Genomic DNA, 13,295 nt, shown 5'->3' with positions numbered 1-13,295 from the left:
ATAGTTACTTGTTTAGCTTTTATTAACCATCAAATGTCATGATAAGTGTTGTGGTATTAGGTTTAGTAGACCATTCATAGCAAACAATAGTAGTTTCTTAAACTTTCTGATGAAGTCCTTACATAGGAATGAAAAACACAATATGTTAAATGTTAGATTTACAGAGCATGAAGTTGTCTTGCAAACCTACATCATAGCTAGTGTTAGAATCCATATTAAGAGATTATCCACAAGATGTTTAAAATACTTAATAATATAACAATAGATATTTTACTATACTCATTGATGGATAACATGCCAACATAGTTTATATGTGCTGTACTGCTACGTTACTAACATGCAATCTCCTATTGTAAATCTGTAATTATTTTCAATATTGTTTTATTAATTGAGATGAAAATTATCTAAAATTGTAGGTTTGTATAATAATTTCAGCCTTTGTTATAAAAACTGAACATTTTATTGGGATTATCTACGCAAATATATATCTTAATATCATTGAAATGTTTTGAAAAATACCTGTTGGTAATTGACTTGTATGTAGAAGGTTTTTGATATTTAATTAAATTGGTAAAATCAAGTCTGGGCACAAATGAGTTAAAAGGTTAAATTTAAGTTAATTTTAACTTTTAACTTAACTTTTTTACATTCAATTTTCATTAACTTAATTTTTAGTGATATAAACTTAATAAATAATGAGTTGGGTACTTTTAATCAAATCCAAATTACATTAATTTATAAATAATTAAATAATAAATATAATACAATATTATTAATGATGATAAAGATACTATATGTTGAAATCGAAGCACTCTTTCTGGTAGAAATTTTGTTTACAGGATGAAAAAAAAAACGTAAAACCACTAGCTTCCTCGCCCCGTTCAGAATCTAAAATTAAAAAACTTAATTTAATTTAACTATTTTTCCATTAACCAGAATTTTTCAACAAAAGTAACTTAATTAAATACATACATACAATATACCGTAGTAGTGTAGTACCGTACCATACTGTGGCATAATGGCGTATTTTAATAATAATAATATTAATAATGCGTAATAGGTTATAACATGCTTATATAAATAAATACTAATAATATAATATAGGTAACAATCGTACAAATGTACAATTCTCAAGAACATGTAAAATATTTTCTTCAAAATGGTAATGGTTTTATAATAAAAAAAAAATATCTTAACATAAGTTAATTGTAAATTTTCATATAACTTTTAACATAACTGGGTTAAAAAAAATAGGATAACTATTAACTTGAAACTTTTTAAAATTTTGTCCATCAACTTAACTTTACTCAATTAAAAATTATCATTAACTTGCCCAGACTTGGGTAGAGCTATACAACATAATAAACATATAATTATATGGGTAAACAATAATTTTACAATTTGACACGTTCCAATAGCGAACATTTTCTTGGGAACAAACATTATAAACTTTCTCCAATCCAAACCCTCTGAATAGCAGACACCTCCGAATAACGACACAATTTTATCGACCGAGAGTGTCCGGTATTTGGAGGGTTCACTGTAATGCATTAATATACTTTATACTCAATCAGGGAGAAAGTACCACGATTATTCGCTCGTGAGTGCCTAGTGCCTACCTCCATCCACTGAATACAATGTGGACCTCTAAAATTGAGTGTTGCGGGTGCCCTCCTTTTCGGTGGTCCATATTGAATGCAATGCTCTCAATCGTTTTTTTTTTATCTAACCGTGTTTTCACGTTGCTCAAATGTGTTGTCGGTGTACTATGGTGTACGAATTACTTAATATTATACTTATTCAATTGAATTTGTTTCTACCAATATTTTATAAAAAAAAATAGCATTTTCAATCGACTTTTTTTTACTTTATCAACCTAGTTAAAGACAAAAAAAAAAGCAAAATTTTAATTTGTCAGGTGTGGGGTTCGAACCCACGCTCCCGTTTGGGAACCAGAGCTTAAATCTGGCGCCTTAGACCGCTCGGCCAACCTGACCATACGCCTCGAGGCATAAAACACCAATGTTGTATCAATATGTTTAGTTTCTGAGCGGAGCCGGAAGTGATGAATATATTGATTTTACAATGATGTGTTTTTTTTTTGTGTGAGTGTGTACAATATAAGTAGTCGAAATAATGCTTCGCGATTTTCAACTTCAGTATCTTGTTCGGCGGGACAGTGAATCTAGTTGGTTCATTCAGGAGGTTAAAATTCCTAGTAATTTTGAAAAGCGCCGGGAAAAACAAAAAAACAAACTATGGAAAAACGGATATTTTTACGCAAATTCGGTTAGAAAAAGGTGGATAAGTGGATGTCGCTCTGCTGTACAGTAGGTTACAAGTGGGTCACTGTAATGGATGGTGTTAAATTTGAATTCAATGATATAATATCATTGTATAAGAAAAACGATTCTGAGCGAAAACGGTCAGTCAGCCTATGATTTTACCAAGTATATTAATTGATGATATTATTGTGAATAAAGTAATTTATATAATAACCTATTTACGTCGAGCCTTGTTTTAAATTTTCAATCCTTAGCCATAAAAGTTAAACATTTTATAAATTTTTAACCACAAAATAATTAATAAATTATAAATTTGATAAATGTTGTCAAAATTTGAACTTTAAATGCTTATTAAAAAAAATTGTGCCTATGTATTTTTAATATTTTTCAACTGCTATTAGAACGATATATCAGGAGCCTTATATTAAATTTTCACGCTTTTTTACCCAACAAATAAAAATTTATTGATATTTATAGAAAAAAAAACTAAAAAAATTGAAAACTGACAACGTCCGTAAACAGCTCAAAAAGAGTCAAAATATTTTCAACATTTTATGGTGTATAGAAAATGCTAATATAAACATTCAGTGAAATTTTCAAGTATCTACAGTCATTCGTTTTTTAATTACAATAAAATAAGAAAATTGTTACATGAGAAATCGAGTAAATATCAAATGTTGTAAAAATTTAAATTTCAGACGCTCATAAAAATTTAATTTAAGTTTCTTCTAGGCATTTTTTTTTTGATAAAGGTAGACAAACTTATGAGTAATCTTATATTACATTTTCAAATCTTAGATTTAAAAAGAAAAATTTTTATGAATTCTCATCAAAATAATTTGCTATTTTTCGTGATTTTTCCGTATTTTGTCAAAATTTGAACTTTAAATGCTTATAATTAAAAACTGTGACTAAGGATTTTTAATTTTTTTCATCTGCCTTTGAAACAATAACCTAGGAGCCTTCTATTAAATTTTCAAGCTTTTTTACTCAACAGATAAAATTTTATTGATATTTATAGAAAAAAAAACTAAAAAAATTGAAAACTGACAATGGCCGTAAACAGCTCAAAAAGAGTCAAAATATTTTCAAAATTTTATGGTGTATAGAAAATGCTAATATAAATATTCAGTCAAAATTTCATGTCCCTACGGTCATTTGTTTTAGAGTTACACCAAAAACCAAAATCGATTTTCTCGAAAACAGATTTTGCGTAAAAATTCCCGTTTTTTCCTTAATTTTTCTTTTGTTTTTCACGTCGCTTTTGAAAACTACTGGGAAATTTTTACTTTTGACCCCCCAAAGTACCAACTAGATTCACTTTCCTATCAGAAAAGTTACTATTGAAGAAAATCCAAGCACATTTACTGTCCTAAAAGGTGATGACAGACACAAAAATAAAAAAAAATAAAAAAAAAACACACATCATTGTAGAATCAATACATTCATCGCTTCGCTCAGAATCTATAATGTGTCTGTCATCACGTTTTAGGACAGTAAAAGTGCTTGGATTTACTTCAATAGTAACTTTTCTGATAGGAAAGTGAATCTAGTAGGTACTTTGGGGGGTCAAAAGTAAAAATTTCCCAGTAGTTTTCACAAGCGACGTGGAAAACAAAAGAAAAATTAAGGAAAAACGGGAATTTTTACACAATCTGTTTTCGAGAAAATCGATTTTGGTTTTTGGTGTAACTCTAAAACAAATGACCGTAGAGGCATGAAATTTTGACTGAATGTTTATATTAGCATTTTCTATACACCATAAAATTTACAAAATATTTTGACTCTTTTTGAGCTGTTTACGGCCATTGTCAGTTTTCAATTTTTTTAGTTTTTTTTTCTATAAATATCAATAAAAATTTATCTGTTGAGTAAAAAAGCTTGAAAATTTAATAGAAGGCTCCTAGGTTATTGTTTCAAAGGCAGATGAAAAAAATTAAAAATCCTTAGTCACAGTTTTTATTTATAAGCATTTAAAGTTCAAATTTTGACAAAATACGGAAAAATCACGAAAAATAGCAAATTATTTTGAGTTGAGAATTCATAAAAATTTTTCTTTTTAAATCTAAGATTTGAAAATGTAATATAAGATTACTCATAAGTTTGTCTACCTTTATCAAAAAAAAAAAATGTCTAGAAGAAACTTAAATTAAATTTTTATGAGCGTCTTAAATTTATATTTTTACAACATTTGATATTTACTCGATTACTCATGTAACAATTTTCTTATTTTATTGTAATTAAAAAACGAATGACTGTAGATACTTGAAAATTTTACTGAATGTTTATATTAGCATTTTCTACGACGTTTTTTTACGGACGTTGTCAGTTTTCAATTTTTTTAGTTTTTTTTCTATAAATATCAATAAATTTTTATTTGTTGGGTAAAAAAGCGTGAAAATTTAATATAAGGCTCCTGATATATCGTTCTAATAGCAGTTGAAAAATATTAAAAATACATAGGCACAGTTTTTTTTTATAAGGATTTAAAGTTCGAATTGTATCAAAATATATCAAATTTAAAATTTAATAATTATTTTGTAGTAAGGATTGAAAATTTAAAACAAGGCTCCACGTAAATAGGTTATATAATATAAATTACTTTATTCACAATAATATCATCAAATATACTTGGTAAAATCATAGGCTGACTGACCGTTTTCGCTCAGAATCGTTTTTCTTATACAATGATATTGTATCATTGAATTCAAATTTAACACCATCCATTACAGTGATCAACTTGTAACCTACTGTACAGCAGAGCGACATCCACTTATCCACCTTTTTTGTTTTAGATTTGAATTTTATATTTTGGTTATAACCTTAATTATAAGACTTTTCCACTAATCTTCTATCCGATACCTATTTAGGAGGGGGGGGTTGATAGGGTGTATTATATCGAAAAAAATGACTACGGGAATAACTCTCAAGCTTTGTAGAATTGTGAGATTTTAATGACTATTTTTTTATCTGAAAGAAGAAGACTTCCTACAGCCCGCATCGATCTCTGATCTTGTATTTTATTTCAAATAATTGTATTAAAAAATTTGTAAAAAAATGCTTTTTATCTTGTATTTTCTTAGATATATTATTAAGTTTGAGAATAAAATATTGAAAAACAGAAATCGATGTGGGCTGTAGAATATTTCCCTCTAGCAATTAAAAAAATAATTATGAAATTTGGTATTTTACAAGGCGGTATCGTTATTCCCGCAGAGTGTATTTTTGAGGAAAAAATGGCATCGGCACCGAGCGCCTTAAGATCCTACGACTAATTATAATGAATGCATTGTGTATTCTTTAATTTTTAATGATTAATCTTACTTATATTTTATTGGAACAGATGCATGATTTATTTGTATTGAATATAATACATTTTTTTTGTAATATTTTGTAAACATATTACTTCAGTATATTGTTCGATGGGACAGTGAATCTAGTTGGTGCATTCGGGAGGACGAGAGGTCAACATTTAAAATTCTCGATAGTTTTCAAAAGCGCAGGGCAAACAAAATAAAAATTAAGGAAAAACGGGAATTTTCGACTTTGGCTTTTAGTGTAACTCTGTAACACCGTGGATAAATGAAATCTTCACAGAATGGTTTATATTACCATTTTGTATGCACGATAAAATTTTCAAAATATTTTGACTTGTTTTGAGCTGTTTATACGGACATATTTAGTTTTCAATTTTTTTTAGTTTTTTTCCTATAAATATCAATAAAATAGTATTCGTTCCGTCAAAATGCTTGAAAAATTAATACAAGGCTTCCTGGGATCCCGATATATTGTTACAATGACAGTTGAAAAATATTAAAAATACATAGCCACAATCAAAAAAAAATATCTCTAAGAAAGTTAAATTAAATTTTTATGAGCGTTTGAAGTTCAAATTTTTACAACATTGGATATTCACTCGATTTCTCAAGTTGCGAATTTCTTATTTTGATGTAATTAAAAAACGAATGACCGTAGGTATACACTTGAAATTTATATCATATTATGTTTATTTTATCAATTCCTATTTTAATAAAATAGTCGTAATTTTATAATATTAATTCAACTTTCAACTTACTGGCTACCGTATTAATAATAAGCAATAACAATATAAATATAATATAAAATATCCACACTGACAAACCGTCACCACTCTGAATCATATTTTGTAAACAATGACATTATATGATTGGATTCAAATTTAACAACATCCTTTACACCACTTGTAATACAGCAGAGCGTCACCCACTTGCCCACCTTTTTAATATTGATAATAATGATGAATTTTTGTTTGATATTAAAGTACCCTTGTTCTTTATGTTTAATATAATATTTTTAATTATTCAACAATAAATAATAACATAATGTCTTAATTAATTTTACAATGACTATTTATTATAAACTTATAGTAAATAGGTATAATTTTTTTGTGTTTGTTTGTTAAAAGTGTTAAACAATTAATAATCTGAATTCGTAAATTTTTCACAGTGGATTTAAGCAAACTATTAATATTGGTGTTCAACTAAAGAAAGAAATAATTTTTTTTAAAGCTCAAATCATTATGACACGTTTTACTGTTTGAGAGTATGACACAAATACATAGCATTAATGATCAAACAACAAATAATATTAGAAATTAATATTTTTTGCTACCTACCATCAACTAATCGTTAACATTATGTTATATAGAGCCGAAGTTATAAAAAAAACACAAATTCTAAATAGTAAAGAAAGTATTTATAAACAGTTTATATACATTCCTATTTCCAAGAAAACAATAACAATGAAAATACATTTCTAAAATATATATATCTTTTTACATTTTCAAATTGTTATCGTCAATTTACAAAATATCAATAATTACCATTAAAATATTAAGACATTCAAATCCAAATGTGGAATGCCACTATTAATTATGATACTGAAATGGTGTTACAGTATAATTATATTATTATTTATTATACGTTGTGGTTGTGACTTTAAAAATTGGAATGGGGTAAAATAAAATGCCTACAGCTCATAGGCAGATTAATTGCAAAAAAATAATTAAAAAACACATAACAATACAAAACTAATATGGAAAATAATATTTTTTGTAAAGAATTAAAAATTATTTAAAAAAAATAATAATAATATAAATATAAATTGTGTTAGTAAAGAAAAACGGATAGAATATTATTATGTTATACCTAAGGCGTGAAGGTATTGGCTATTTTGTGAGGGAAGACGGAGTTGGAAACATAATATTATTATGATAAAATATAGGTATAGGCGGTTAAATGACAGTAACCGAGAGCCTTATTTCGAGGTCTGGTAAATTCGTCGGTTGTACAAAATACACTTATTATATTATTATCTATTGCTCTGAATAAAACCAACGGCGGCGTGATCGTACCTCGTTATATTATATAATAATTTAATATAATCGTTGTACGATACAATAATCATATCGACCTGACGGGGTCGATCGCGCAACCGTCGATTTAATTGTTGTCACATCATCGGCGAACATCGCCTGCGCCGGTCTACCCGAACAGCTTCTCGAAACACGAATGGCAGTACGGTTTCTCGTTTTGTTCTTTAAACGTTCCCTTGTTGAGCTGTTTCAGGCAAAAGGCGCACACGAAATGCTCCGGGTGGAACTTCTTGAACATGGCTGTGATGCAACGGCCCGCGATCGGTTTGTGGCATCCGGCGCACAGCGACCCGCGCTTAGCGTGATAGTGCGTCTCGCAGTAGGGCTGGCTCTCGTGGTCGAAGAACTGGCCACTGACGAAAGGCATACGACAGTCCTGCGAACACACACCCACCAAGGTCAGAACATAATATAATATAATGTGGGTAAGTGGGTGGGTAGATATAGCAGGTAGATCATAAATCATCGCGATAGCGCAACGGTTTATGATGGAAAACGATCATTTGTCACCAGGCACGGATCCAGAACACTGATCTGGGGGGGGGGGGGGGGGAGAACAATTTTGTTATAACCCAAATACGATACACGCATTAATTACAGTATTTATAGTCAATGGTAGTATCCAGTAGTGCTCTAATATTTTAATGTCTTGGATGCCTTGGATCTGTCCCTGGTTGTGACCCCGCTGCACCACGACTCGAGAATAATGCCTGTCATCATCGATTCCGTTTCGGTTAATTAAACTGCAGGCAACAAGTAGGATGGATATAAGTATATCTACATAATAAGATGAGCATATAGACAGTGGCGTAGCCACGTAACCGGGGGAGAGGACTGCGGCCTGGAGCCATCCCTAAAATTTCAGGAAAATTTACAAATGCTTTCAGTGGTCTGTGTATACCTATTCTGTATAAGACGTAACCATATTATACTGTATGAATATTTTGTTGCAAAAGTCTAAAATTATATATATACCCATGACCCATGTATATATGAGCATGCCAAACTCAAGAGGCATTTCTATGCATAATTAAACCTCACCTTATGTATTAAAAATTATCACCCCCCTCCTCCCCCAAACCCGAGCATAATCTTTGCTACCGACTATATTATATATAATAATATTATTATAGGAAATTCGATGCTTGCAAAAAGAGCGACCACGGTAGATGGTGTATTTATCAATTGAGCGACGGGGAATTCGATTCGAAAAGAACTGAGTCATTTCAGCTGGCATTATGATGAGCGCATATCTATATGTACAATTTTAAAGTATTTTCCATTGTTTATATATCTATCTATATAAATAAAAATTTAATGTTGTTTGTAAGTCTCGCTAAAACTCGAGAACGGCTGGACCGATTTAGCTCAATATAATACGACTACTTTAAGAAACCATCTAATTACTGTTCGTCCAATCCGTATAACTAAACTCAGATATATATTATACAGATATATACGTTTAGCCGTATAGGCCAAGGCCGTCCACAACGTGCTTGGAACTGTTTTTTTTTTACCGACCGAGGGTTGATCTTCTAAGAACAAATTATATTATATCTGTAGTTATTGACTGAATGTTTTATTCACAGAAACGAATGTTTTTTGGCCTTGAGAATATATATTATTTTTATAAATCTCGATATGCGCTCACACGCATCCATTACGACGAAACGACGTAAATTTGGCAGCGTTAATTTTTTTTTGCAGTGGGGGTGCAGGGTGGTGGTAGGGAGAACAAATATACCACTGTAGTTATAATATTATGCTCGAGGACACCGTTGATGACTTCACATTATTCCGATCGTGTGGCAAGTTAAAATTTTCAACCACAACAAATGAACATTTTCCATAATAATAATAATAATAGGTATAAATGTTGTTTATTTAACATGCAACAAAGTAAATTATTAACTATATATTATATTTTTTTTTGGTTTTACAATAGTAGGTATATAAATTATAAATGTGACATATCATTATATTATGCGGACGAGTCGCAATGAAACGTTCTACGTTGATATATTATAATATTATATGTAACATCATCGTAGATACAAATATTAAAGTATATAGTATCTATATATACATATAGTATTATAGTGTATGGGCATTCAATCCTCCTCATCGACACCGACGCATTTCGCACACGCTGGTTTTCCCTCGATGGCGTAAAAAGATTTGCCAGTGACCGGCTGCTTGCAATCCTATAATGCACAAAATGTCGCGGCCGATTGTGAGACAGCTGTGTTTAGACCACCACCGCCGCCAAAGCAGAAGCAGTCGGATACGCGATGTTAGAATATAGAATGACAGACATCGTATTGTTACGAGCGAAATCCAAATCGTTACGACATTATAATAATATATTATATTATTATATACTTATGTCGCGAATTTTCATAAAAATTTTTTATTTTAAAGCATGTAACTCAATAGTGGCAACACATAAAATGATTAAAATGCTAAAACGACGACATTCAATATAATTTCGTACCTATAGGTATATATTATATATTAATTAGAGTTAAGATGTTTATGACTTTTATACATTTTTTCTATTAGTCGTGCACATTGCAGATTATACTATAATCCGTGGTTTGGTAAGACATTGTAGCATGTTTATTTAGTTTTAGCATCACTATTTTCCATTTCTTTTGGGTTTTAACGAAATTTTTCCTATATAATAGGTCTCAAATTTTAGTTTTCAAAAAAAACCTTACTCAAGTAGTAAAAAAATAATATAGTATTATACAAATTAATAGTTTAAAGGTTTGGTATTTATTATTAAAAATGTATAGGTAGTAGTATGTATTTTTTTGAAGGAATAATACAGTTCATTAAATGTTATAATGCCATATACTTGATTGTTTCAAGGGCATGCTATGATAATTTTGGGCATATTTGCATGCTTTTTTTTTAGAGTTTTTGAGGTCATAAATATCTTAACCCTAAATATATTACTTGTGTTAGGTTTTAACAAGCGAATATTATATATCCATACAATAAGCGGCCATCCTAAAATAATAGAAGCACAGTGGTATCCCATGGAATTGTTGTATTCATTCACGCTGCTCTCGTACTCGATTTTATTCAAAACACGCCCCGCCGCCCCTCACTCAAACCCTCCCCATAGGTGAACAATGTGTTATCGAGAAAATTTCCCCTATTGGCATTTTTTTTATTGTTATTACGATTGACTACGGTCTAGGGCAGGGTCAAACCGCGGTGGTTATTTCTTTGTGATATTCGCCGATCACTCCACGTACTGTCTTCAAGCGTTGTTCACCCATCCTCATTGGTAGAATATAATATTATTATACATAATCATGTAAATATGTAATATTTTATTTTTTCGGGTAATTGAACGGTCAATATGAAATTATGAGAACCACGAGTACGGGGTGGTGGGATGCGTCGACAGCATTGTTTCTGACATAGTGACATAACTATATTTGTTTTATCGTGGTTACTATAATATACTATATCATTATGTCACGTGCACACCTACGACGACGACGACGACGATGACGATTGGATACGTTATACAATAGTTTGAATTCGTCCGCCGTCGTACATAGATCGCGCAACGATATATTATAATTTATAATAATAGCCGCGGATACATTATGAAGCTCACACTGGTCCAATGCCAGGCGCTGAGGCGCGATCATATATTATACACATATAGAGTGAAAATATTATACTCGCATCCTTGTATCATAGAGCTATGTAGCGACCTACAAAAACAAAAAACAAACAACAAAAAAAGTACCGTCGGCTAAAAATACACACGCCCGCACATCCGTGGAAAATATTATAGTATTACATTTATATACAATAGTAATACCTACGTGTAGAAAAACCAAAACGTAAAATATTATTTTATTAATTGTATCGTTACATCACTCATATTATTATTATTTATTGTCATTAGAAACGCTGTGTCTTACCCGGCAGACGAAGCAGCTGGAATGCCATTGAGTGGACAGGGCCGACACGTAGTTCTCCATTATGGGCCGGGTGCATCCTCCGCACTTGGGCGCGAACATGTCGAAGTAATCGTCTTTGCAATATGGACGACCTTCGCGCTCGTGGAATCCTTCCTCGCCGAACTGTTTTCCGCACTGGGCGCAGAAAAAGTGTTCCGTGTGCCAGGTCTTCTCTAGGGCCGTCACACATTTCTGAAAACCGCGGGAAAAAAAAACCCAAATAAAAATCCTTAGTTGAATATTTTAAATTGTATTTTCAAAAAGTACATAGACCAGCCGATTAAACAAACGCTGTGGTAAACGGTAAACATCGTCGAATAAGCAGCGAAAAAACTGTTGTGCGAACGAAAAATGGGGTTTTATTAAAATGTGCCCATTTAACGAAAATGTTTAAACATATTCCCTAGAATCGATGTTTTTTATGAATAAACGACGAAGTGTACAATACGCGCGTGTGGGTGGGTCGTGGGTGCAGTATACAATAACATATCAAACACGCCTAATCCGTCAACAACCTGATAGGGCGTGGTTAACCATTTCAGCACTTTTTTCACTTTCAAAAGGACTGCAAGCGGATTTCTCGAAGCAAACTTTCTACGGCACGCACAATTTTAGCGACTGTTACTATAATATATACGAAGGCCCGAATACAAATTTAAAATCACGACAATCATAGTCCCCCAACAGTCCACACCACCCACAAATATGCACAGTGCACGGGACGGGGCTGAAAAAACAGTTTTCGAAGCCACTGTGCTTACGTCGAGTATGGGTCCGTTGCAGTACGCGCATCTGGGCGAGAACAGGTTGTGGTAGTCCGGTTCGCAGTACGGCCGGCCTTCGCGTTCGAAAAAATTGCGAGTGCCCAACTCCTGGGAACAGTGGTTGCACGTGAAGTGTTCCGGGTGCCAGGTTTTGCCCAACGCCGTGATCACCTGCCCGACGATGGCCTTGTCGCATGCAGTGCAGCATCCCTTCTGCGTCGTGTTCACGCCCTGTCTGTTCATCTCGGCCGTGAGGCTGCCGAGCATGCAGTCTAAACGTGGCGCCGCCGAGTCTACCGATTCGGTTGCGTAGCTAGCCCGCACCGGACTGGACACCTGTAGAGAAACAAGGAAACGGAACAGAGCTATTAGTAAATTACAGAATATTTTTATTATTAACAATATGATATTGTCTGCTGCGGTTTAAAATATTAAACATCTTTGAACGATAACTGTTTTTGTTAAAAAAAAAAGGTAGGCTTTTTCGACATAATGCAATCATATACTGCTGTTAAAAGAATCACCATAGTATTATATACAAGGTTATTCGAAATTATTCATCTATAGCTTGGAACCTGGCCTCCTGCTATATCCGTGTATCTATACTTGTTTTTGCAGATGTGATAAAGATACTGTGTACCTAACCATTAGTATGAATCACAGAGAAACTAAAAATTGGTGGAGATTGTTACAACGGATATGGCAAGCATGTGATGCATTTGAATAAGGATTACATGTCGTTCGTGTAACTAAAGGAAGTCATAATATAGAACATTTAATTCCAAGTAAGTACCATAAACAAAATTTGAAATATTTTTCTTTTTTATCTAAAATTATCACTGTA

The 13,295-nt window shown here is 31.8% G+C and overlaps 1 protein-coding gene and 1 non-coding gene across 7 annotated transcripts in view; both read right to left on the bottom strand.

Annotated features, from left to right (window-relative positions):
- Nucleotides 1-1,912: 1,912 nt before the first annotated feature.
- On the bottom strand, nucleotides 1,913-1,996 carry Trnal-uaa (transfer RNA leucine (anticodon UAA)). Its single transcript has one exon. It is a non-coding gene; the product is annotated as a tRNA-Leu (tRNA).
- Nucleotides 1,997-6,268: 4,272 nt separating this feature from the next.
- Nucleotides 6,269-13,295, bottom strand: part of LOC132947880 (paxillin-like) — a 37,035-nt gene continuing 30,008 nt past the window's right edge. For 5 of the 6 annotated variants that reach the window (XM_061018119.1, XM_061018115.1, XM_061018120.1 and 2 more), the window contains exons 6-8: nucleotides 12,449-12,787; nucleotides 11,649-11,879; nucleotides 6,269-8,074 (exon numbers count right to left, since the gene is read on the bottom strand). In XM_061018119.1, the coding sequence (XP_060874102.1) occupies nucleotides 7,808-8,074; nucleotides 11,649-11,879; nucleotides 12,449-12,787 (837 nt within the window). In that variant the 3' untranslated portion in view covers nucleotides 6,269-7,807. Of the gene's footprint in view, nucleotides 8,075-9,559; nucleotides 9,903-11,648; nucleotides 11,880-12,448; nucleotides 12,788-13,295 lie in introns of those variants that run through there. The other variant, XM_061018121.1, reaches the window with a different exon arrangement.

Source organism: Metopolophium dirhodum, chromosome 6, assembly GCF_019925205.1.
Source record: "Metopolophium dirhodum isolate CAU chromosome 6, ASM1992520v1, whole genome shotgun sequence".
Taxonomy (NCBI): domain Eukaryota; kingdom Metazoa; phylum Arthropoda; class Insecta; order Hemiptera; family Aphididae; genus Metopolophium; species Metopolophium dirhodum.
This window is presented reverse-complemented; position numbering and strand designations above follow the sequence as displayed.